Below are 23,151 nucleotides of genomic sequence, written 5' to 3' on the forward strand. Positions count from 1 at the left end.
TTCAATTTTCTACGTTTGCAAAAAAATCAATGCCAAGTTTCGGATATCTTCTCAAGTAATGGTAGGGAAGTTTTGAAGTGCGACATTGCAATTTTTAATTAAGGTTTCAACTAAAGACTTTTTGCCTCCTATGGGTAAGCTTGGGTATGAGAGGGGAAATGGTTCGGTTCTTTTCTCTTTTAAGTCTCAAACTTTAAAAAAAAACTACTATACGGTCGAAAAAAACTACTATACACAATTTGATTATTTGGGCCGTATAATAAAAACGACTGAACGGTTCCGAATATTTGGGTTAACTGCTTCAGTCTATAACTTACTTGACGCTCTCGTGCTTCTTCAATCGTGATGATGGTTTCGCTGTCAGCGTGACCACTGTGATCACTGCTCATTCGGCACTTGTTGCAGATGGCTTCTTTGTCCTTCACACAGTAGTAGTTCTTCAGCAGGTCGTGTTTTGAGCACTTGTTTAGGCAGTTGTTATCCAAACACTCCTCTTCACTTCCATCACTTCGAAGTTCCGCCTTTCTTTGCTGAAATATGCAATGGTAGGATTGGGGGGACCCTCTTAGAAACTTTACGTGCTCATAACCGAAGGTTATCCACACTACTATTTTACGTCCATTTTGGCTATTAGGCTTTAAAAAATCGTAGACGCGCCTTTGGCACCAATCAGAAAAGAGTCATTCGAGATTGATCGAATGCTAAATTGAAAATTTTAGTCGAAATTATTCAAAACTGGACAAATACGCTGACTTTGACTCGAAATCTAAATAAGTTTGGCCAAGCTGCCCGCATTTCTAACAAAATAGCGTCTTATTAATGTTTTGGATACAGCACCTCAACCTATTTTTGCCGAACAAAAGAAGGTCGACAATAAGTCCAAAAAAATTATTCCCTTTCTCGAGATAATCCTCAAGACGATGAGGCTATTATCCGCAAGTGTGCTTTCATTGTAACAGAAATTAAGAAGTTTTTGAGAAGAAACACTTTAAAGTTTTCGTCAAAAGTTATCAAAACTGCAAAAGCATTACAAGCGTCTTGATGAATACTATCGCTCAATTTCAGATATGATTTTTATAATTTTCTATCAAAGCACTCATTTCTATCAATTTTTGTATTTGAAATAAAAGGGTAGGAGTCTCTAAAACAGGCGCGGATGTAGGATTTCATTTTTTTTGGGGGGCAGATATTTCTAAATAGTTTAAGAATTTGGTCAACTTTTCTTTTAGGTTGATCGATTGATTAATGAGCATTACAAAAACACAAATGAAACTATTTTGACAAACTATCTGGGCCGCAAGCAGGGGTGGATCTAGGATTTTCTCGAGGGGCGGACTTTCAATAATTTTTCGAAAGTTTTTGTCGATCTTTATTTTAGGTCGACCAAATATATTATCTGAGCTCTCCTAGACCAGTAAAAGAATTTTAAAAATTTTTGAAAAAAAAACAGGACAAAAATGGTTTGACTGTTTTTCATAAAAATTAGTATATATAGGCGCCAAAGGCGCGTTTAGAAAAACTTTAGGTCTGCTAGCCAAAAATGTGTTAAAGCCAGCCAGAGGTGTCAAAGTAATACCAAAGGGGTGACCCTTTGGGTAGTCAGGGGGTCGAATCTCTGAAGGAGGAAAAGCGTCCAAAAAGTTTCAAGCCACTCATCAAAGGGTTTCGTCAAATCTATTACGTTTTCTTTTCACGCGATACCCTCTCAAAACTAATTTATTTTGTCGCCAAAGACACCTTCAGAAAAATTAGTCTGCAAGACAATAAAAGATATCGAAAAACTGTAGTTTTTGGGTGTTGAAAGATTCGAATGCTTTGGGTGGTCAGGGAGTCGACTAAACTCGTCAAAAAAATTATCGTTTTTAGATTTTTTCTTACCACAACGTACTACAGGAGTTTTTTAGGAGAAAATCAGGGACAATTTAAGAAACGTTGAACAGCTATGTATGCTACTGAAGCTTTGTGTGTCGCCATTAGTGAATCTTTCAAAATTTTGTAATAAATTCTCCCAGTTTCCATAAGAAAAAACTATATTTAGGTTAAATATATTGTCAATCTCAAAATAATCAACTCGGACTGATATCAAGGAGCAAATCAGCGCTTTATGAAACCAATGTGATGAAAAATTCGAAATGTGGCAGAGATTTAAAAAAAAACTGGTCATCTACATTCAAATATTCAAACGTAATTAAGTTTTGCAGTACTGGGTCATTGATGCGTAACATTTTTATGATCACTCATTTGGCGTAAAATAAAAACAACTTCTGTTCATTTCTATATGAACCCAATGATACAGTTATTCACTTTTCTCAGATTTGCAAAATGTTTCAGAGATACAGATAGCACACTTTTAGAGCATATTTTACGATAGCAGATATTTAGGAATTAAGGTTGAAAAACATTTAAAATTTTTTTTAGTCTTTATGATTGTAGGGGGTATGGGTTGTTTAAGAGCAAAAATTAGGGATTTGAATTATGTTAGAAAATCGTTAGAAATTTTTGAGTATTTTTGTATAGATTTTATAATGAAAATATACAGTAAAAAAATTTTGCGAAATAACATTCATTATGATCAAATATTAAACGCATAAAATCGAAGTTTACCATCAAAATTTACAATAGATCTGAAATATCATTTTTCTGTAAATAATAGGGTTTATCAATTTTATCACTGCGGGATTCTTTTAATTCGTCGGCTCTTGTCATTCTCTTACGCTCAATTTATAGAAAAAAAAAACAATTTATATGATGAAACTTAAAATTGAAAACTGGAAAATTAATTTTTGCTTAATTTTCCCAACTAGATTTTTGTTTGCGTTTTTGTGCTCACCCAAGCACACATCGGGCATGGATAATTGAGAAACCAGTTTAAAAATAAATAATCGCTTGTTTGAGAAGCAGAGCTTACAATGGATAATATAATCGCCTCTCAAACCAAAAGGCTTCACCAATATCTGCGCTCGTTGTTTGCGTGGGTGATCAAAAACACAATTACAAAATTTTTTCAAAATTTGTTCTTCAAATTTTAAAATCACAAGAATTAAATAATTTTTCTTCAGTTTAAAGACGATGATTAAGCTTTAAATTTTTTCAAGACTTAATTTTGAAATTTTAACTTTTAAATTTAATCATATAAACTTAAGTTATATGGCAGTTTAGAAAACGATTACTCACTTCAACCAGAGCGTAGAGGGGGTAGTTGAAGGGAAAGTCAGTGCTCGTACACTGTGGCTCAGAAATGGCAGAACTGCAGTCACCTCTCGGACACACCATGGATCCCCTCTCTCTGCGCGTTTTCAGATATTCGCCCAGACAGTCGGTCGGATTAGAAGAACCTTGTCGAGTGTTTTTACGATGTTTTAACATGAGTATTAATTATTTCCTTTTAAAAATAATGTCTCTCTGCGCCGATCCGGAAAAAAATGCAATTTTCAGACAATTCACTATAATTTCAGAAAAATTCAAAGCTGCTTTAAAAAAAACTCAGACCTGAATTGGGATTGACACAAATCAGATATGAAGTTTCACTACTCAGAAATAAAAACTCAACAATTCGAAAGAAAGAGCTGTGAAAATCACAAGTAATTAGATCATTTTTCTTCAGTTTAAAGGACGATGATTATGCTTTAAGCTTTTCGGTATTTTGGTTTTTCAGCCACGAGAAAGAACCCCCACCCCGATACGGAGCTGTTGAAGTTTGTTTTGGGTGTGAATGAGTAAAAATACTCGCCTTGTTTTCCCGAAGGACCGCAGAACGAGTGACCACAGGGTAACATGCGCGGATTCACGAACATTTTCTTGCATAATCGACACCGGTAGCTTTTGTCATCCCTTGCCGCCATCTCGTCACAAAATAAAGTAATTTGTTAACTAGTTTTCGTCAATCAGAAAATGGTTTGAATATTTTGAGAACATTAAAGTGTGTTCAAAGTTTAAGCTTTGACACAGTTGATTATGCATTTGATATTAAACTATTTGAGGCGAGCGAAAAAAAATTTGATACTGCACGTAAATTTAATAGTGCATAGATAAATGGCAAAACTAAGAAAAGTATCTGAAAAAAAAACTTTTAAAAAAATACGTTGGACTTATTACAGTCTTTTGATGAAAAGTTTAACCGATAAAAAGTCCTTTTTTCTGTCGCAAATTGCATGAAAACATGTTTTTGCGTTGATGTTCATGCAAAAACCAATCCGATGAAACACAAAGTATGTGAATTTTTATTAAAACTTGAAAATACGTTTTCTTAACTGCGACAACACATTAATTTTTCGCGTTGTGATGATATTTTAAGAGAAAGAAAGCCTTTTGTGGGGATTCGACCCCTTTCAACCCAAATGACCCCCCTGCGGTATTATTTCATCTTATCCATTTTCGTCTGACCTCCCGTAAAAATTGTCTAAAGCGCATTGGGCTCCATCATATTTTAATTTTGAGGGGAAACGCTAGCAAAAAAAGCAATTTTTTTGGTCAAAACCTTGCAAATGTGCCCTAAAACCTTTTTTTCTTTTTGTTTCTCAAACATGGGTTGATCATAAAAGGTAATCAAAGTTTTTGCAAACTTTTTGAAAAACCCTCGCCCCAAAAAAATTCTAGATCCGCGCCTGTCTTGAATGACTTCATCAAGTTTTCAATTCAATTTGTCTAAGAACTATTCAAAAATATTTTTTTTTCTCGACACGCATTTTCGAAAGAACGCATCGCATAACCACAAAGTGACCCCACTTCAATTTTATATTTAACTTTGCTGAAATCAATCTATAACTCCCAAACATTTAGATGAGTGAAATTACACAGACACTCATCAAAAAGGTTGAGATATACGACTATTCGAAGACGAATAAGTAAGGTCATGAGTGGTTGTAGAATGAAAAGGAGGAATCTCTTTTTTTTGCAGGGGAAAACCAAAGAAGGGCCAAGAGCAGGACTAGGTACGCGACCATCGCGACTGAAAAAAATGGGTGACGAATTTTGTAACTGAAATTCTGCTCAAAATTCTACTCGACTTAATCCGACCGAAAAAAGTTGTCTCGACTTTGCGCGAACCAAAACAAACTGTACGCAAACGCAAATTTGTACGAACCTATAAGATGAATCGGGATTGAGTGATAAAAAAAAACTACCGAACGACCAATGAGAGTCACATCGCGACTAAGTGAGACAAAAAAGCGGATTTTTTTGAACAACATAAGAAGATTCTACCGATATGATGTTTTCAATCAACTCAAGATTGCTTATGAATAAATTAATTGATGCAACTACAAATTCCTCACTGTACGTGCTTAGAGGTATTGCTACTCCAACCGAATTTCGTGACATCTAGTCTATTAACCCCATTTTGTTTCCAAGTGTTCTATGTCAAAAGGCAAGTGTTAACATTGTCAAATGTTTTATGTCAAAGTTAAAGGGGATTAAATGGTCGATCCATCTTGCTAGCCTACTCTGGCTGGTTTTTGATTTTTTTGTTTGCTTTTATAGCACTGATTCAGGCCTGTTGGTCTTTGATTACAGTAAAAATTTTTCCCGTATAAATAATGTTTAAAGTGTTCGACGGCCCGCCCAAACTACCCCTAATAATTCAATTTCGTTTACTGAAAACTTTTCTTCTAGCGAGTGTAAGAATCTTGACGCACAAGCTATTGCCAACCAAGCTTCCATGAAACGTTGCTCTAGTGCTGCCCTTAAACCTGATTGTTCAATATGATGTTGTCAATCGACTCACAAACCACGCGGGTTTCTAAGTTTTGGTCAAAACGTTTATTTGTGTTATGTCTGAAACTTGTTCACAAGAAAATACTTGGGTTTCTAAGTTTTGGTCAAAATATTTAATTTGTGTTATGTCTGAAACCAGTTTTAGGATGTTATTGAATGCTACGTTGTGTTCAGCTTTCCAATCAACTGATTTATTCTCTGTAACTTTTAGGAGTGGGTGCAGTGCAACGGCGATTTGTGCCAGATGCGGAATGTACCTTGTGAGATGGTGCATTAAGCCCATGAAATTTTTGGTTGTTTGAATGTTCATGATGGGTTTAGTTTTTCACTAGCCTCTGTTTTCTTAATGAGTGGTTTCGTACCCTCGATAATAATGTTATATCCTAGCCATTCAATCTTTTATATGCAAACCTATTTTTGTCAAATGAGATTGCAAAATTTTTCTTGTCCAGTTTCTGTAAAATTGTCTCTAATTTTGTCTTATGTAGCTCGAGTGACCCTTTAGTTACTATTAATATATCTTTCAAGTAAGCATATATATTTTTGCAGTTTATGAGTGTCAAATTGATTGCTTTTTGGAACTCTGCCGGCATATCTGTTAGGACGTAGAATCCCGTCTGGAACTGATAAGTCCCAGTGATGTTGCCTCCAATAAAACTGAAATTGAATTAATCTCTAGTCTGTTTATCCAATGGAATTTGCGAGTGTGCGTATCGTTAGTGAATTGTTGAAAATAACGTTCGATTTTTCGTATCTGATTTTACCTCTTGTGCTATTTTGTCCTGGAGGAGATCTATGTTCGGCATTTGGTATTGATTTTTGAGGATGAACTTGTCGATCTTTTTGGAATCCAATGCCATTTTTACTGTTTGTTCCTTCATTATGGTTACTACGATCGGGCTGATAAATTGTTTGTCCGATCATTTATCCCGTTTGACGGTGTGTTTTTGGTCCATCAATTTGTTTAGCTCTTTTTCATTTCCTTCTTGTAGGTGGATCTGGAACTTTTTGCCGAATAGGAAGAGCGTCTTTTTCGAATATTGTTTGCAATGTGTGGTTTTTTGATTTTCCTATTGGTATACATAATTGTTTGAAATTATCTTTATCCCACTGATTCAATTCAGGGTTTGATTCTTCCATTTCTCGTTTACTTAGCTTTCGGGTTTGTTCTTGTTTTTCCTTATTAGTGTTATGCCAATTTAAGGTAGTAGGTTTCTACCTATTATGTTTGCTTTCTGGTCATCCCCTATCATGAATGGGAATAATAATATCGCCTTTGATGAATGAGAACAAAAATGGGAAAAATGGCAATCATAATATCGCCTTTAACAATATCTTCAATGGGAATCATCGTATCGCCTTCCTTTGGGAATAATGCTAAATCGCCGTTGAAAAATGCTTAATTTCTTGCCGCGTCTTTTGGGGGGCTTCCCGAGTCTACGATGGCAAATATGAATTCCGTGTTTGTTTTTGTTTTAACAATAGGTCCGTTTAGATCATATTCAGTCAAGACAACTAAGTTTTTTTTTTACCTCGAACGCCTCAGATATTGCCATTACTGTAAAAATATATTTTTGGAGTTCTTCCCCAACCATTATTGGATGTAAATTCAACTAAGGCTACTGAATCGTGTTTTGACATCCCGTTGGTGCCTTCCATGTCTTCTTGTCCTTCTTCCATTCTATCTTCGAGTTAATTAATGTTGGTAGATCGGTTTTCGCAAAATGCCCCAGTTAAGCGCACTTTGAGCAAACTTTATTTTTTGCTGGGCATGATTGTAGGTGATTTGGGGAGAATTGTCTGCCACACTTATAATATTGATTTTTTTGTTTATTATAAGGTTGTTGATGGCCCCTTTGTATTTTATGTTCTGCCTCGAAATCCGCCACTAGCTCTTTGTGTGTTCTGTTTATCGGCGGATTTGATATTTGAATCTTGCTTCCTTGTTGTTGTTACTCCGAATGAATTCGTTTTAATTTTTTGGGGTATGTTTAATTCCTTTTTCTCGACGAATTGCATATTCATATGCATCTTGTGGACTTTGTGTTTTTGCCAAAAGCTCTTTCGCTATTTTTTCTTTATTCCTGAGGGGTGTAAGCATGCCACGATCCGACTCATCTTCTCTATTCCCACAATCAGCGCAAGACGCTAATTCTACGCTGTCCACTTGGAATTGTTCCAAGGTTTTGATTTTCTTCTCTGAAGTTATATCTTTTATATGCTATAACTCTTGTTGTGATGAAAATTTCCTCCACTTTTATCATAAGTTCTCTCATTGTTGAAATGTGTAGGTCGAGATTTGGTCGTTTTTTTTTGTAATAAATTGGGATCAAGTTAAGCGGATTTTAAATAACTTAATGTAGACTTTTCTTCAGTAAATCACTCTTTTTTGTGTATAACATGGGTACAGTCAAATTGTCAGTTTAAGTAGGTGTGATATTTCGCTTTTCCGCTGAAGACACATTTAATTTAATCACAAACATCATTTATTTTTCTAAAATATATATGTTTTGATAATGGGAAGATGAAAAAGATTGAAACTCATTGTTTGTTAGCTTTCAGAAAAAAAAACATATTTAGCGCGCTGAGGGGAATTAGTGGTGTAATTTTTCATTTTTGGTTGCAAATGTATCACAATTTATTCCAAATTTGGCACTCGTTTACCTTATTTGTTTTTTGTTGACAACTTTAACTTTTTTCTAGACAAACTTTGGCAATTAAAACCGATATTTCGTAAAAAAAGGTCTCGCAATGCCTTGCACTCTAAGTTTTGGTTTAATTTTTCTTATTTTGCCTTAAATGCGGAATTTTTCATCAAAAAACATTCGTACACTTCACAGGCGATATGTCAAAAAAATTCTTGTGCTCGATTATTTATAGTATACAAATTAATAAACCTGTCAGAGAAAAATATGATTTATTTACGATATTCAAAAAATGATGTAGAAAATCTTGCGCGCGTTCAGTCAAAATTTTCTCAAAATGCTTTACACTTCATTTGTTGTTTGTTGATATTCCTAAATTTCCTAAAATGTTGAAATTTTTGCCAAAAAAATCTTTAGAGAATATAAAACGGAGCTCATAAAATCAATTTGGGTAAAAACTTGCCAATAAAAACTAAGTTTGAGGAGCGAGTGCTTGCCAGAAAAAAGGTCAAAATGTTCCCAAAAAGTCTTACAACCTCATAATTTTTCTTAAAAAGTCTTACAACCCCATATTGACAGAGAAAAAATGATTTAATTCTGATTTTCAGGAAACGATGCAAAATTTTTGAGTGCGCGATGGGTCAAATTGGTATCAATATGATTTAAACCCTCACCGGTGGTTTTTGCGTTGATGTTCATGCAAAAACCAATCCGATGAAACACAAAGTAAGTGAATTTTTATTAACACTTGAAAATACGTTTTTTTAACTGTGACAGCACATTAAGTTTTAGCCTGTTGTGATACTTTAAGAGAAAGAAAGCCTTTTGTGGGGATTCGACCCCTTTCAACCCAAATGGCCCCCCTGCGGTACTATTTCACCACATCCATTTTTGTCTGAAGCGCATCAGGCTCCATCATATTCTACTTTTGAGGGGGAACGCTAGCAAAAAAAAACGAAACCTTGCAAATGTGCGCTCAAACCTTTTTTTTTCTTTTTGTTTCTCAAACATTGGTGGATCATAAAAAGTTATCAAAGTTTTTGCAAACTTTTTGAAAAACCCCCATCCCAAGAAATTTCTAGATCCTCGCCTGTGTTGAATGAATTCATCTAATTTTCAATTTCAATTTGTCCAAAAACTATTAAAAAATAGTTTTTTTTTGACAAGCTTTTTCGAACGAACGAATCGCATAACCACAAAAAGACCCTCTTCAATTTAATATATAATTTCGCGGAAATCAAAAAATAGCTCACAAAAATTTAGATGAGTCACATTACACAGACATTCACAATGAAGGTTCACCTACACGACTATTCGAAGAAGAATAAGTAAGGTCATAAGTGGTTGTAGAATGGATAGGAGTAATCTCTTCTTTTTTGTAGGGGAAGACCAAAAAGGGACGAAGTCCGAAACTAGTTACGCGACTATCGCCTGACAAAAATGGGTAATGAATTTTGCTAATGAAATTCCGCTCAAAATTCTACTCGACTTAATCCGACCGAAAAAAATTGTCTCGATTTTGCGCGAACCAAAACAAATTGTACGCAAACGCAATTTTGTATGAACCTATAAGATGAATCGGGATTGAGTGATCAAAAAAAAACTACCGAACGACCACTGAGAGTCACATTGCGACTAAGTGAGACGAAAAAGCGGATTTTTTTGAACAACAAAAGAAGATTCCACCGATATGATGTTTTCAATCAACTCAAGATTGCTTATGAATAAATTAATTGCAACTACAAATTCCTCATTGTTTAGAGGTTTTGCTACTCCAACCAAATTTTGTGGCATCTAGTCTATTAACCCCATTTTGTTTCCAAGTGTTTTTATGTCAAAAGGCAAGTGTTAACATTGCCAAGTGTTTTATGTCAAAGTTAAAGAGATTAAATGGTCGATCCATCTTGTTAGCCTACTCTGGCTGGTTTTTGATTTTTCGTTTGCATTTAAAGCACTGATTAAGGCCTGTTGGTCTGTGAATACAGTAAATTTTTTCCCGTATAAATAAGATTTGAAGTGTTCGATGGCCCGCCCAAACTACCCCTAATAATTCAATTTCGTTTACTGAAAACTTTTCTACTAGCGAGTGTAAGAGTCTTGACGCACAAGCTATTGCCAACCAAGCTTCCATGAAACGTTGCTCTAGTGCTGCCCTTAAACCTGATTGTTCAATATGATGTTGTCAATCGACTAACAAACCACGCGGGATTCTAAGTTTTGGTCAAAACGTTTATTTTGTGTTATGTCTGAAACTTGCTCACAAGAAAATACTTGGGTTTCTAAGTTTTGGTCAAAATATTTAATTTGTGTTATGTCTGAAACCAGTTTTCGGATGTTATTGAGTGCTACGTTGTGTTCAGCTTTCCAATCAACTGATTTATTCTCTGTAGCTTTTAGGAGTGGGTGCAGTGCAACGGCGATTGGTGCCAGATGCGGAATGTACCTTGTGAGATGGTGCATTAAGCCCATGAAATTTTTGGTTGTTTCAATGATCATGATGAGGTTAGTTTTTCACTAGCCTCTGTTTTCTTAATGAGTGGTTTCGTACCCTCGATAATAATGTTATATCCTAGCCATTCAATCTTTTATATGCAAACCTACTTTTGTCAAATGAGATCTTTCTTGTCCAGTTTCTGTAAAGTTGTCTCTAATTTTGCCTTGTGTAGCTCGAGTAACCCTTTAGTTACTATTAATATATCTTTCAAGTGAGCATATATATTTTTGCAGTTCATGTGTGTCAAATTGATTGCTTTTTGGAATTCTGCCGGCATATCTGTTAGGACGTAGAATCCCGTCTGGAACTGATAAGTCCCGGTGATGTTGCCTCCAAAAAAGCTGAAATTGCATTGATCTCTAGTCTGTTTATCCAATGGAATTTGCGAGTGTGCGTATCATTAGTGAATTGGTGAAAATAACGTTTGATTTTTTGTATCTGATTTTACCTCTTGTGCTATTTTGTCCTGGAGGAGATCTATCTTTGGCATTTGGTATTGATTTTTGAGGATGAACTTGTTGATCTTTTTGGAATCCAATGCCAATTTTTACTGTTTGGTCCTTCATTATGGTTCTTACGATCGGGCTGATAAATTTTTTGTCCGATCATTCATCCCGTTTGACGGTATGTTTTTGGTCCACCAATTTGTTTAGCTCTTTTTCTTCATTTCTTTCTTGTAGATGGATCGGGAACTTTTTGCCGAATAGGAATTGCGTTTTTTTTCGAATAATGTTTGCAATGTGTGGTTTTTTGATTTTCCTATTGGTATACATAATTGTTTGAAATTACCTTTAACCCACTGATTCAATTCAGGGTTTGATTCTTCCGTTTCTCGTTTACTTAGCTTTCGGTTTGGTTCTTGTTTTTCCTGTATTAGTGTTATGCCAATTTAAGGTAGTAGGTTTCTACCTATTATGTTTGCTTTCTGGTCATCCCCTATCTTGAAGGGGAATAATAATATCGCCTTCCTTTGGGAATAATGCTAAATCGCCGTTGTAAAATGCTTAATTTCTTGCCGCGTCTTCTGGGGGGCTTCCCGAGTCTGCGATGGCAAATATGGTTTCCGTGTTTGTTTTTGTTTTAACAATAGGTCCGTTTAGATCATATTCAGTCAAGACAAACTAAGCTTTTTTTACCTCGAACGCCTCAGATATTGCCATTACTGAAAAAATATCATTTTGGAGTTCTTCCCCAACCATTATTGGACGTAAATTCAACTAAGGCTACTGATTCGTGTTTTGAAATCCCGTTGGTGCCTTCCATGTCTTCTTGTTCTTCTTCCTTTCTATCTTCTAGTTAATTAATGTTGGTAGATCGGTTTTCGCAAAATGCCCCAGTTAAGCGCACTTTGAGCAAACTTTATTTTTTGCTGGGCATGATTGTAGGTGATTTCGGGAGAATTGTCTGCCACACTTATAATATTGATTTTTTTGTTTGTTATAAGGTTGTTGATGGCCCCTTTGTATTTTATGTTCTGCCTCGAAATCCGCCACTAGCTCTTTGTGTGTTCTGTTTATCGGCGGATTTATCTATTTGAATCTTGCTTCCTTGTTGTTGTTACTCCGAATGAATTCGTTTTAATTTTTCGGATATGTTTAATTCCTTTTTCTCGACGAATTGCATTTTCATATGCATCTTGTGGACTTTGTGTTTTTGCCAAAAACTCTTTCGCTATTTTTTCATTATTCCTGAGGGGTGTAAGCATGCCACGATCCCACTCGTCTTCTCTATTCCCACAATCAGCGCAAGACGCTAATTCTACGCTGTCCACTTGGAATTGTTCCAAGGTTTTGATTTTCTTCTCTGAAGTTATATCTTTTATATGCTATAACTCTTGTTGTGATGAAAATTTCCTCCACTTTTATCATAAGTTCTCTCCTTGTTGAATTGTGTAGGTCGAGATTTGGTCTTTTTTTTGTAATAAATTGGGATCAAGTTAAGTGGATTTTAAATAACTTAATACTTTGCACTCTAAACTTTGGTTTAATTTTTCTTATAAATATACATAATAATATATACGGATATATATAAATAGTGTTCTACTTTGCTCGACCGAGTTCAGTTTTTCACCCAATCTCTTGTAATTTTTATCCGAAACTTTTGTACAGACAATTCCTATATTAATTGTTCATTTTTTTAGGAAACATATTTTCCTTGACAAAATGTAGGCCATCCTCATTAAACTATATGATTCGACTGAAATGAGCAAACCGAAGACGAATATCATCAAATCAGATAGGTAGGAAATGAGGATCAAAAAAGAGAAACAATTGCATTTTTTAGCTCACGATTAATTAGATAACAAATACAATCCCATTGGAATAGTTCAGTTTGATTTTGTTCATTGCAGTCAAAATATCAAATTTTTGAGAATTTTTAACACGACTCATTTTTTTCACTTTTTCTACAGTTGAATTGGAAAAAAAATTCAAGGAGCCAAGAAAACAATAGCATTTTTCTTTAAGCAGTTAAACATACTGATGAAAAGCGCAGGCAAAGTTTTCTATCGTTCTTCCCAGGTCGAGATGCTTAATTTATTTTTCGACAACCTAGATGAAAAATTGATATGTTTCGCCCGTCTCGACCAATTTTCGGTGTGTTTCGACTCTCTCGGCCAAATTTTTGTTATGTTTCGACCTTATCGACCAAACTTTGATATGTTTGGACATTCTTAGCCCAACAAACTAGTGTTTTACTTTGCTCGACCGAGTTCAGATGTGTTTCGACTTACTCGACCGAAACTCGACAAGTTTCGACTTTCTCGACTGTCTCCATCAACTTTTTTGAAAAGTTTGTTTGTTCGACCCCGCATAGAAATGTTTCGATTTCTCGACCATATTTGGTGATGTTTCGACTCTCTCGGTCGAAATCGCATACGTTTTGACTCTGTGGTGGTTTTATAATTGCTTCTCGACCGCGGAATTTCAGTCGCAAAAGTGCATTTGCTTGACTTTCAAAGTCGAAACATAAGTCGAGAACCGGATTATTTGAGTTTGATTTATTTATTTTGTGTCTCGAACAATTGTTTATCTATAAAAACGAGGTAAATAGTAAGTGCAACAAATACACAAAAATTTTATTTGTGAATTTCAATTTTCTACGTTTGCAAAAAAATCAATGCCAAGTTTCGGATATCTTCTCAAGTAATGGTAGGGAAGTTTTGAAGTGCGACATTGCAATTTTTAATTAAGGTTTCAACTAAAGACTTTTTGCCTCCTATGGGTAAGCTTGGGTATGAGAGGGGAAATGGTTCGGTTCTTTTCTCTTTTAAGTCTCAAACTTTAAAAAAAAACTACTATACGGTCGAAAAAAACTACTATACACAATTTGATTATTTGGGCCGTATAATAAAAACGACTCAACGGTTCCGAATATTTGGGTTAACTGCTTCAGTCTATAACTTACTTGACGCTCTCGTGCTTCTTCAATCGTGATGATGGTTTCGCTGTCAGCGTGACCACTGTGATCACTGCTCATTCGGCACTTGTTGCAGATGGCTTCTTTGTCCTTCACACAGTAGTAGTTCTTCAGCAGGTCGTGTTTTGAGCACTTGTTTAGGCAGTTGTTATCCAAACACTCCTCTTCACTTCCATCACTTCGAAGTTCCGCCTTTCTTTGCTGAAATATGCAATGGTAGGATTGGGGGGACCCTCTTAGAAACTTTACGTGCTCATAACCGAAGGTTATCCACACTACTATTTTACGTCCATTTTGGCTATTAGGCTTTAAAAAATCGTAGACGCGCCTTTGGCACCAATCAGAAAAGAGTCATTCGAGATTGATCGAATGCTAAATTGAAAATTTTAGTCGAAATTATTCAAAACTGGACAAATACGCTGACTTTGACTCGAAATCTAAATAAGTTTGGCCAAGCTGCCCGCATTTCTAACAAAATAGCGTCTTATTAATGTTTTGGATACAGCACCTCAACCTATTTTTGCCGAACAAAAGAAGGTCGACAATAAGTCCAAAAAAATTATTGCCTTTCTCGAGATAATCCTCAAGACGATGAGGCTATTATCCGCAAGTGTGCTTTCATTGTAACAGAAATTAAGAAGTTTTTGAGAAGAAACACTTTAAAGTTTTTGTCAAAAGTTATCAAAACTCCAAAAGCATTACAAGCGTCTTGATGAATACTATCGCTCAATTTCAGATATGATTTTATAATTTTCTATCAAAGCACTCATTTCTATCAATTTTTGTATTTGAAATAAAAGGGTAGGAGTCTCTAAAACAGGCGCGGATGTAGGATTTTATTTTTTTTGGGGGGCAGATATTTCTAAATAGTTTAAGAATTTGGTCAACTTTTCTTTTAGGTTGATCGATTGATTAATGAGCATTACAAAAACACAAATGAAACTATTTTGACAAACTATCTGGGCCGCAAGCAGGGGTGGATCTAGGATTTTCTCGAGGGGCGGACTTTCAATAATTTTTCGAAAGTTTTTGTCGATCTTTATTTTAGGTCGACCAAATATATTATCTGAGCTCTCCTAGACCAGTAAAAGAATTTTAAAAATTTTTGAAAAAAAAAACAGGACAAAAATGGTTTGACTGTTTTTCATAAAAATTAGTATATAAAAGGTGCCAAAGGCGCGTTTAGAAAAACTTTAGGTCTGCTAGCCAAAAATGTGTTAAAGCCAGCCAGAGGTGTCAAAGTAATACCAAAGGGGGGACCCTTTGGGTAGTCAGGGGGTCGAATCTCTGAAGGAGGAAAAGCGTCCAAAAAGTTTCAAGCCACTCATCAAAGGGTTTCGTCAAATCTATTACGTTTTCTTTTCACGCGATACCCTTTCAAAACTAATTTATTTTGTCGCCAAAGACACCTTCAGAAAAATTAGTCTGCAAGACAATAAAAGATATCGAAAAACTGTAGTTTTTGGGTGTTGAAAGATTCGAATGCTTTGGGTGGTCAGGGAGTCGACTAAACTCGTCAAAAAAATTATCGTTTTTAGATTTTTTCTTACCACAACGTACTACAGGAGTTTTTAGGAGAAAATCAGGGACAATTTAAGAAACGTTGAACAGCTATGTATGCTACTGAAGCTTTGTGTGTCGCCATTAGTGAATCTTTCAAAATTTTGTAATAAATTCTCCCAGTTTCCATAAGAAAAAACTATATTTAGGTTAAATATATTGTCAATCTCAAAATAATCAACTCGGACTGATATCAAGGAGCAAATCAGCGCTTTATGAAACCAATGTGATGAAAAATTCGAAATGTGGCAGAGATTTAAAAAAAAAACTGGTCATCTACATTCAAATATTCAAACGTAATTAAGTTTTGCAGTACTGGGTCATTGATGCGTAACATTTTTATGATCACTCATTTGGCGTAAAATAAAAACAACTTCTGTTCATTTCTATATGAACCCAATGATACAGTTATTCACTTTTCTCAGATTTGCAAAATGTTTCAGAGATACAGATAGCACACTTTTAGAGCATATTTTACGATAGCAGATATTTAGGAATTAAGGTTGAAAAACATTTAAATTTTTTTTTAGTCTTTATGATTGTAGGGGGTATGGGTTGTTTAAGAGCAAAAATTAGAGATTTGAAGCATGTTAGAAAATCGTTAGAAATTTTTGAGTATTTTTGTATCGATTTTATAATGAAAATATACAGTAAAAAATTTTTGCGAAATAACATTCATTATGATCAAATATTAAACGCATAAAATCGAAGTTTACCATCAAAATTTACAATAGATCTGAAATATCATTTTTCTGTAAATAATAGGGTTTATCATTTTTATCACTGCGGGATTCTTAATTCGTCGGCTCTTGTCATTCTCTTACGCTCAATTTATAGAAAAAAAAACAATTTATATGATGAAACTTAAAATTGAAAACTGGAAAATTAATTTTTGCTTAATTTTCCCAACTAGATTTTTGTTTGCGTTTTTGTGCTCACCCAAGCACACATCGGGCATGGATAATTGAGAAACCAGTTTAAAAATAAATAATCGCTTGTTTGAGAAGCAGAGCTTACAATGGATAATATAATCGCCTCTCAAACCAAAAGGCTTCACCAATATCTGCGCTCGTTGTTTGCGTGGGTGATCAAAAACACAATTACAAAATTTTTTCAAAATTTATTCTTCAAATTTTAAAATCACAAGAATTAAATAATTTTTCTTCAGTTTAAAGACGATGATTAAGCTTTAAATTTTTTCAAGACTTAATTTTGAAATTTTAACTTTTAAATTTAATCATATAAACTTAAGTTATATGGCAGTTTAGAAAACGATTACTCACTTCAACCAGAGCGTAGAGGGGGTAGTTGAAGGGAAAGTCAGTGCTCGTACACTGTGGCTCAGAAATGGCAGAACTGCAGTCACCTCTCGGACACACCATGGATCCCCTCTCTCTGCGCGTTTTCAGATATTCGCCCAGACAGTCGGTCGGATTAGAAGAACCTTGTCGAGTGTTTTTACGATGTTTTAACATGAGTATTAAATATTTCCTTTTAAAAATAATGTCTCTCTGCGCCGATCCGGAAAAAAATGCAATTTTCAGACAATTCACTATAATTTCAGAAAAATTCAAAGCTGCTTTAAAAAAAACTCAGACCTGAATTGGGATTGACACAAATCAGATATGAAGTTTCACTACTCAGAAATAAATACTCAACAATTCGAAAGAAAGAGCTGTGAAAATCACAAGTAATTAGATCATTTTTCTTCAGTTTAAAGGACGATGATTATGCTTTAAGCTTTTCGGTATTTTGGTTTTTCAGCCACGAGAAAGAACCCCCACCCCGATACGGAGCTGTTGAAGTTTGTTTTGGGTGTGAATGAGTAAAAATACTCGCCTTGTTTTCCCGAAGGACCGCAGAACGAGTGACCACAGGGTAACATGCGCGGATTCACGAACATTTTCTTGCATAATCGACACCGGTAGCTTTTGTCATCCCTTGCCGCCATCTCGTCACAAAATAAAGTAATTTGTTAACTAGTTTTCGTCAATCAGAAAATGGTTTGAATATTTTGAGAACATTAAAGTATGTTCAAAGTTTAAGCTTTGACACAGTTGATTATGCATTTGATATTAAACTATTTGAGGCGAGCGAAAAAAAATTTGATACTGCACGTAAATTTAATAGTGCATAGATAAATGGCAAAACTAAAAAAAGTATCTGAAAAAAACTTTTAAAAAAATACGTTGGACTTATTACAGTCTTTTGATGAAAAGTTTAACCGATAAAAAGTCCTTTTTTCTGTCGCAAATTGCATGAAAACATGTTTTTGCGTTGATGTTCATGCAAAAACCAATCCGATGAAACACAAAGTATGTGAATTTTTATTAAAACTTGAAAATACGTTTTCTTAACTGCGACAACACATTAATTTTTCGCGTTGTGATGATATTTTAAGAGAAAGAAAGCCTTTTGTGGGGATTCGACCCCTTTCAACCCAAATGACCCCCCTGCGGTATTATTTCATCTTATCCATTTTCGTCTGACCTCCCGTAAAAATTGTCTAAAGCGCATTGGGCTCCATCATATTTTAATTTTGAGGGGAAACGCTAGCAAAAAAAGCAATTTTTTTGGTCAAAACCTTGCAAATGTGCCCTAAAACCTTTTTTTCTTTTTGTTTCTCAAACATGGGTTGATCATAAAAGGTAATCAAAGTTTTTGCAAACTTTTTGAAAAACCCTCGCCCCAAAAAAATTCTAGATCCGCGCCTGTCTTGAATGACTTCATCAAGTTTTCAATTCAATTTGTCTAAGAACTATTCAAAAATATTTTTTTTTCTCGACACGCATTTTCGAAAGAACGCATCGCATAACCACAAAGTGACCCCACTTCAATTTTATATTTAACTTTGCTGAAATCAATCTATAACTCCCAAACATTTAGATGAGTGACATTACACAGACACTCATCAAAAAGGTTGAGATATACGACTATTCGAAGACGAATAAGTAAGGTCATGAGTGGTTGTAGAATGAAAAGGAGGAATCTCTTTTTTTTGCAGGGGAAAACCAAAGAAGGGCCAAGAGCAGGACTAGGTACGCGACCATCGCGACTGAAAAAAATGGGTGACGAATTTTGTAACTGAAATTCTGCTCAAAATTCTACTCGACTTAATCCGACCGAAAAAAGTTGTCTCGACTTTGCGCGAACCAAAACAAACTGTACGCAAACGCAAATTTGTACGAACCTATAAGATGAATCGGGATTGAGTGATAAAAAAAAACTACCGAACGACCAATGAGAGTCACATCGCGACTAAGTGAGACAAAAAAGCGGATTTTTTTGAACAACATAAGAAGATTCTACCGATATGATGTTTTCAATCAACTCAAGATTGCTTATGAATAAATTAATTGATGCAACTACAAATTCCTCACTGTACGTGCTTAGAGGTATTGCTACTCCAACCGAATTTCGTGACATCTAGTCTATTAACCCCATTTTGTTTCCAAGTGTTCTATGTCAAAAGGCAAGTGTTAACATTGTCAAATGTTTTATGTCAAAGTTAAAGGGGATTAAATGGTCGATCCATCTTGCTAGCCTACTCTGGCTGGTTTTTGATTTTTTTGTTTGCACTTAAAGCACTGATTAAGGCCTGTTGGTCTTTGATTACAGTAAAATTTTTCCCGTATAAATAATATTTAAAGTGTTCGATGGCCCGCCCAAACTACCCCTAATAATTCAATTTCGTTTACTGAAAACTTTTCTTCTAGCGAGTGTAAGAATCTTGACGCACAAGCTATTGCCAACCAAGCTTCCATGAAACGTTGCAATAGTGCTGCCCTTAAACCTGATTGTTCAATATGATGTTGTCAATCGACTCACAAACCACGCGGGTTTCTAAGTTTTGGTCAAAACGTTTATTTTGTGTTATGTCTGAAACTTGTTCACAAGAAAATACTTGGGTTTCTAAGTTTTGGTCAAAATATTTAATTTGTGTTATGTCTGAAACCAGTTTTAGGATGTTATTGAATGCTACATTGTGTTCAGCTTTCCAATCAACTGATTTATTCTCTGTAACTTTTAGGAGTGGGTGCAGTGCAACGGCGATTTGTACCAGATGCGGAATGTACCTTGTGAGATGGTGCATTAAGCCCATGAAATTTTTGGTTGTTTGAATGTTCATGATGGGTTTAGTTTTTCACTAGCTTCTGTTTTCTTAATGAGTGGTTTCGTACCCTCGATAATAAAGTTATATCCTAGCCATTCAATCTTTTATATGCAAACCTATTTTTGTCAAATGAGATTGCGAAATTTTTCTTGTCCAGTTTCTGTAAAATTGTCTCTAATTTTGCCTTGTGTAGCTTGAGTGACCCTTTAGTTACTATTAATATATCTTTCAAGTAAGCATATATATTTTTGCAGTTTATGAGTGTCAAATTGATTGCTTTTTGGAATTCTGCCGGCATATCTGTTAGGACGTAGAATCCCGTCTGGAACTGATAAGTCCCAGTGATGTTGCCTCCAATAAAGCTGAAATTGGGAATCATCATGTCGCCTTCCTTTGGGAATAATGCTAAATCGCCGTTGAAAAATGCTTAATTTCTTGCCGCGTCTTTTGGGGGGCTTCCCGAGTCTACGATGGCAAATATGAATTCCGTGTTTGTTTTTGTTTTAACAATAGGTCCGTTTAGATCATATTCAGTCAAGACAACTAAGTTTTTTTTACCTCGAACGCCTCAGATATTGCCATTACTGAAACAATATCTTTTTGGAGTTCTTCCCCAACCATTATTGGACGTAAATTCAACAAAGGCTACTGAATCGTGTTTTGACATCCCGTTGGTGCCTTCCATGTCTTCTTGTCCTTCTTCCTTTCTATCTTCTAGTTAATTAATGTTGGTAGATCGGTTTTCGCAAAATGCCCCAGTTAAGCGCACTTTGAGCAAGTTTAGTTTTTGCTGGGCATGATTGTAGGTGATTTGGGGAGAATTGTCTGCCACACTTATAATATTGATTTTTTTGTTTGTTATAAGTTTGTTGATGGCCCCTTTGTATTTTATGTTCTGCCTCGAAATCCGCCACTAGCTCTTTGTGTGTTCTGTTTATCGGCGGATTTAATTATTTGAATATTGCTTCCTTGTTGTTGTTACTCCGAATGAATTCGTTTTAATTTTTCGGGTATGTTTAATTCCTTTTTCTCGACGAATTGCATATTCATATGCATCTTGTGGACTTTGTGTTTTTGCCAAAAGCTCTTTCGCTATTTTTTCTTTATTGCTGAGGGGTGTAAGCATGCCACGATCCCACTCGTCTTCTCTATTCTCACAATCAGCGCAAGACGCTAATTCTACGATGTCCACTTGGAATTGTTCCAAGGTTTGATTTTCTTCTCTGAAGTTATATCTTTTATATGCTATAACTCTTGTTGTGATGAAAATTTCCTCTACTTTTGTCATAAGTTCTCTCATTGTTGAAATGTGTAGGTCGAGATTTGGTCGTTTTTTGTAATAAATTGGGATCAAGTTAAGTGGCTTTTAAATAATTTAATGTAGATTTTTCTTCAGTAAATCACTCTTTTTTGTGTATAACATGGGTACAGCCAAATTGTCAGTTTAAGTAGGTGTGATATTTCGCTTTTCCGCTGAACACACATTTAATTTAATCACAAACATCATTTATTTTTCTAAAATATATATGTTTTGATAATGAGATGATGAAAAAGATTGAAACTCATTGTTTGTTAGCTTTCAGAAAAAAAAACGTATTCAGCGCGCTGAGGGGAATTAGTGGTGTAATTTTTCATTTTTGGTTGCAAATGTTTCACAATTTGTTCCAAATTTGGCACTCGTTAACCTTATTTGTTTTTTGTTGACAACTTTAACTTTTTTCTAGACAAACTTTGGCAATTAAAACCGATATTTTGTAAAAAAAAAAAAAAAAGGTCTCGCAATGCCTTGCACTCTAAGTTTTGGTTTAATTTTTCTTATTTTGCCTTAAATGCGGAATTTTTCATCAAAAAACATTCGTACACTTCACAGGCGATATGTCAAACAAATTCTTGCGCGCGATTATTTATAGTATACAAATTAACCAACCTGTCAGAGAAAAATATGATTTATTTCCGATATTCAAAAAATGATGCAAAAAATCTTGCGCGCGTTCAGTCAAAATTTTCTCAAAATGCTTGATCCTTCATTTGTTGTTTGTTGATATTCCTAAATTTCCTAAAATGTTGAAAATTTTGCCAAAAAAGTCTTTAGAGCATTTAAAACGGAGCTCAAAAAATCAATTTGGGTAAAAACTTGCCAATAAAAACTAAGTTTGAGGAGCGAGTGTTTGCCAGAAAAAAAGTCAAAATTTTCCCAAAAAGTCTTACAACCTCATATTTTTCTTAAAAAGTCTTACAACCCCATATTTACAGAGAAAAAATGATTTAATTCTGATTTTCAGGAAACGATGCAAAGTTTTTGAGTGCGCGATGGGTCAAATTGGTATCAATATGATTTAAACCCTCACCGGTGGTTTTTGCGTTGGTGTTCATGCAAAAACCAATCCGATGAAACACAAAGTATGTTAATTTTTATTAACACTTGAAAATACGTTTTCTTAACTGTGGCAGCACATTAAGTTTTCGCCTGTTGTGATATTTTAAGAGAAAGAAAGCCTTTTGTGGGGATTCGACCCCTTTCAACCCAAATGGCCCCCCTGCGGTACTATTTCACCACATCCATTTTTGGCTGACTGCCCGTAAAAAAATTGTCTGAAGCGCATTGGGCTCCATCATATTCTAATTTTGAGGGGGAACGCTAGCAAAAAAAACGAAACCTTGCAAATGTGCCCTCAAACCTTTTTTTTTCTTTTTGTTTCTGAAACATTGGTGGATCATAAAAAGTCATCAAAGTTTTTGCAAACTTTTTGAAAAACCCCCATCCCAAGAAATTTCTAGATCCTCGCCTGTGTTGAATGAATTCATCAAATTTTCAATTTCAATTTTTCCAAAAACTATTCAAAAATAGTTTTTTTTTGACAGGTGTTTTCGAACGAACGAATCGCATAACCACAAAAAGACCCTCTTCAATTTAATATATAATTTCGCGGAAATCAAAAAATAGCTCACAAAAATTTAGATGAGTCACATTACACAGACATTCACCATGAAGGTTCAGCTACACGACTATTCGAAGAAGAATAAGTAAGGTCATGAGTGGTTGTAGAATGAATAGGAGTAATCTCTTCTTTTTTGTAGGGGAAGACCAAAAAGGGACGAAGTCCGAAACTAGTTACGCGACTATCGCCTGACAAAAATGGGTAATGAATTTTGCTAATGAAATTCCGCTCAAAATTCTACTCGACTTAATCCGACCGAAAAAAAATTGT

General features: G+C 35.0%; 3 protein-coding genes across 3 annotated transcripts in view; 1 reads left to right on the top strand and 2 right to left on the bottom strand.

The window, feature by feature from the left end:
* LOC134852140 (uncharacterized) overlaps positions 1-23,151 on the top strand; it is a 487,803-nt gene that overhangs the window by 143,866 nt on the left and 320,786 nt on the right. The gene's annotated exons all lie outside the window — the stretch shown is intronic.
* Positions 318-4,029, bottom strand: LOC134851793 (tripartite motif-containing protein 59-like; the record flags this gene model as incomplete). Its single annotated transcript, XM_063868024.1, is given in 3 exon segments — positions 318-530; positions 3,175-3,335; positions 3,731-4,029. Coding segments are annotated over 3 exon segments (486 nt in total), but the record flags the coding sequence as incomplete, so codon positions are not given.
* On the bottom strand, positions 12,075-17,868 carry LOC134851898 (tripartite motif-containing protein 59-like). The gene is made up of 4 exons (XM_063868173.1): positions 17,668-17,868; positions 17,112-17,272; positions 14,257-14,469; positions 12,075-12,143 (listed from the first exon to the last, which is right to left on the bottom strand). The coding sequence occupies exons 1-4, from the start codon at positions 17,777-17,779 to the stop codon at positions 12,075-12,077; spliced, it is 555 nt and encodes a 184-aa protein (XP_063724243.1). The 5' UTR covers positions 17,780-17,868.

Source organism: Symsagittifera roscoffensis, chromosome 7 (assembly GCF_963678635.1).
Source record: "Symsagittifera roscoffensis chromosome 7, txSymRosc1.1, whole genome shotgun sequence".
Lineage (NCBI taxonomy): Eukaryota > Metazoa > Xenacoelomorpha > Acoela > Convolutidae > Symsagittifera > Symsagittifera roscoffensis.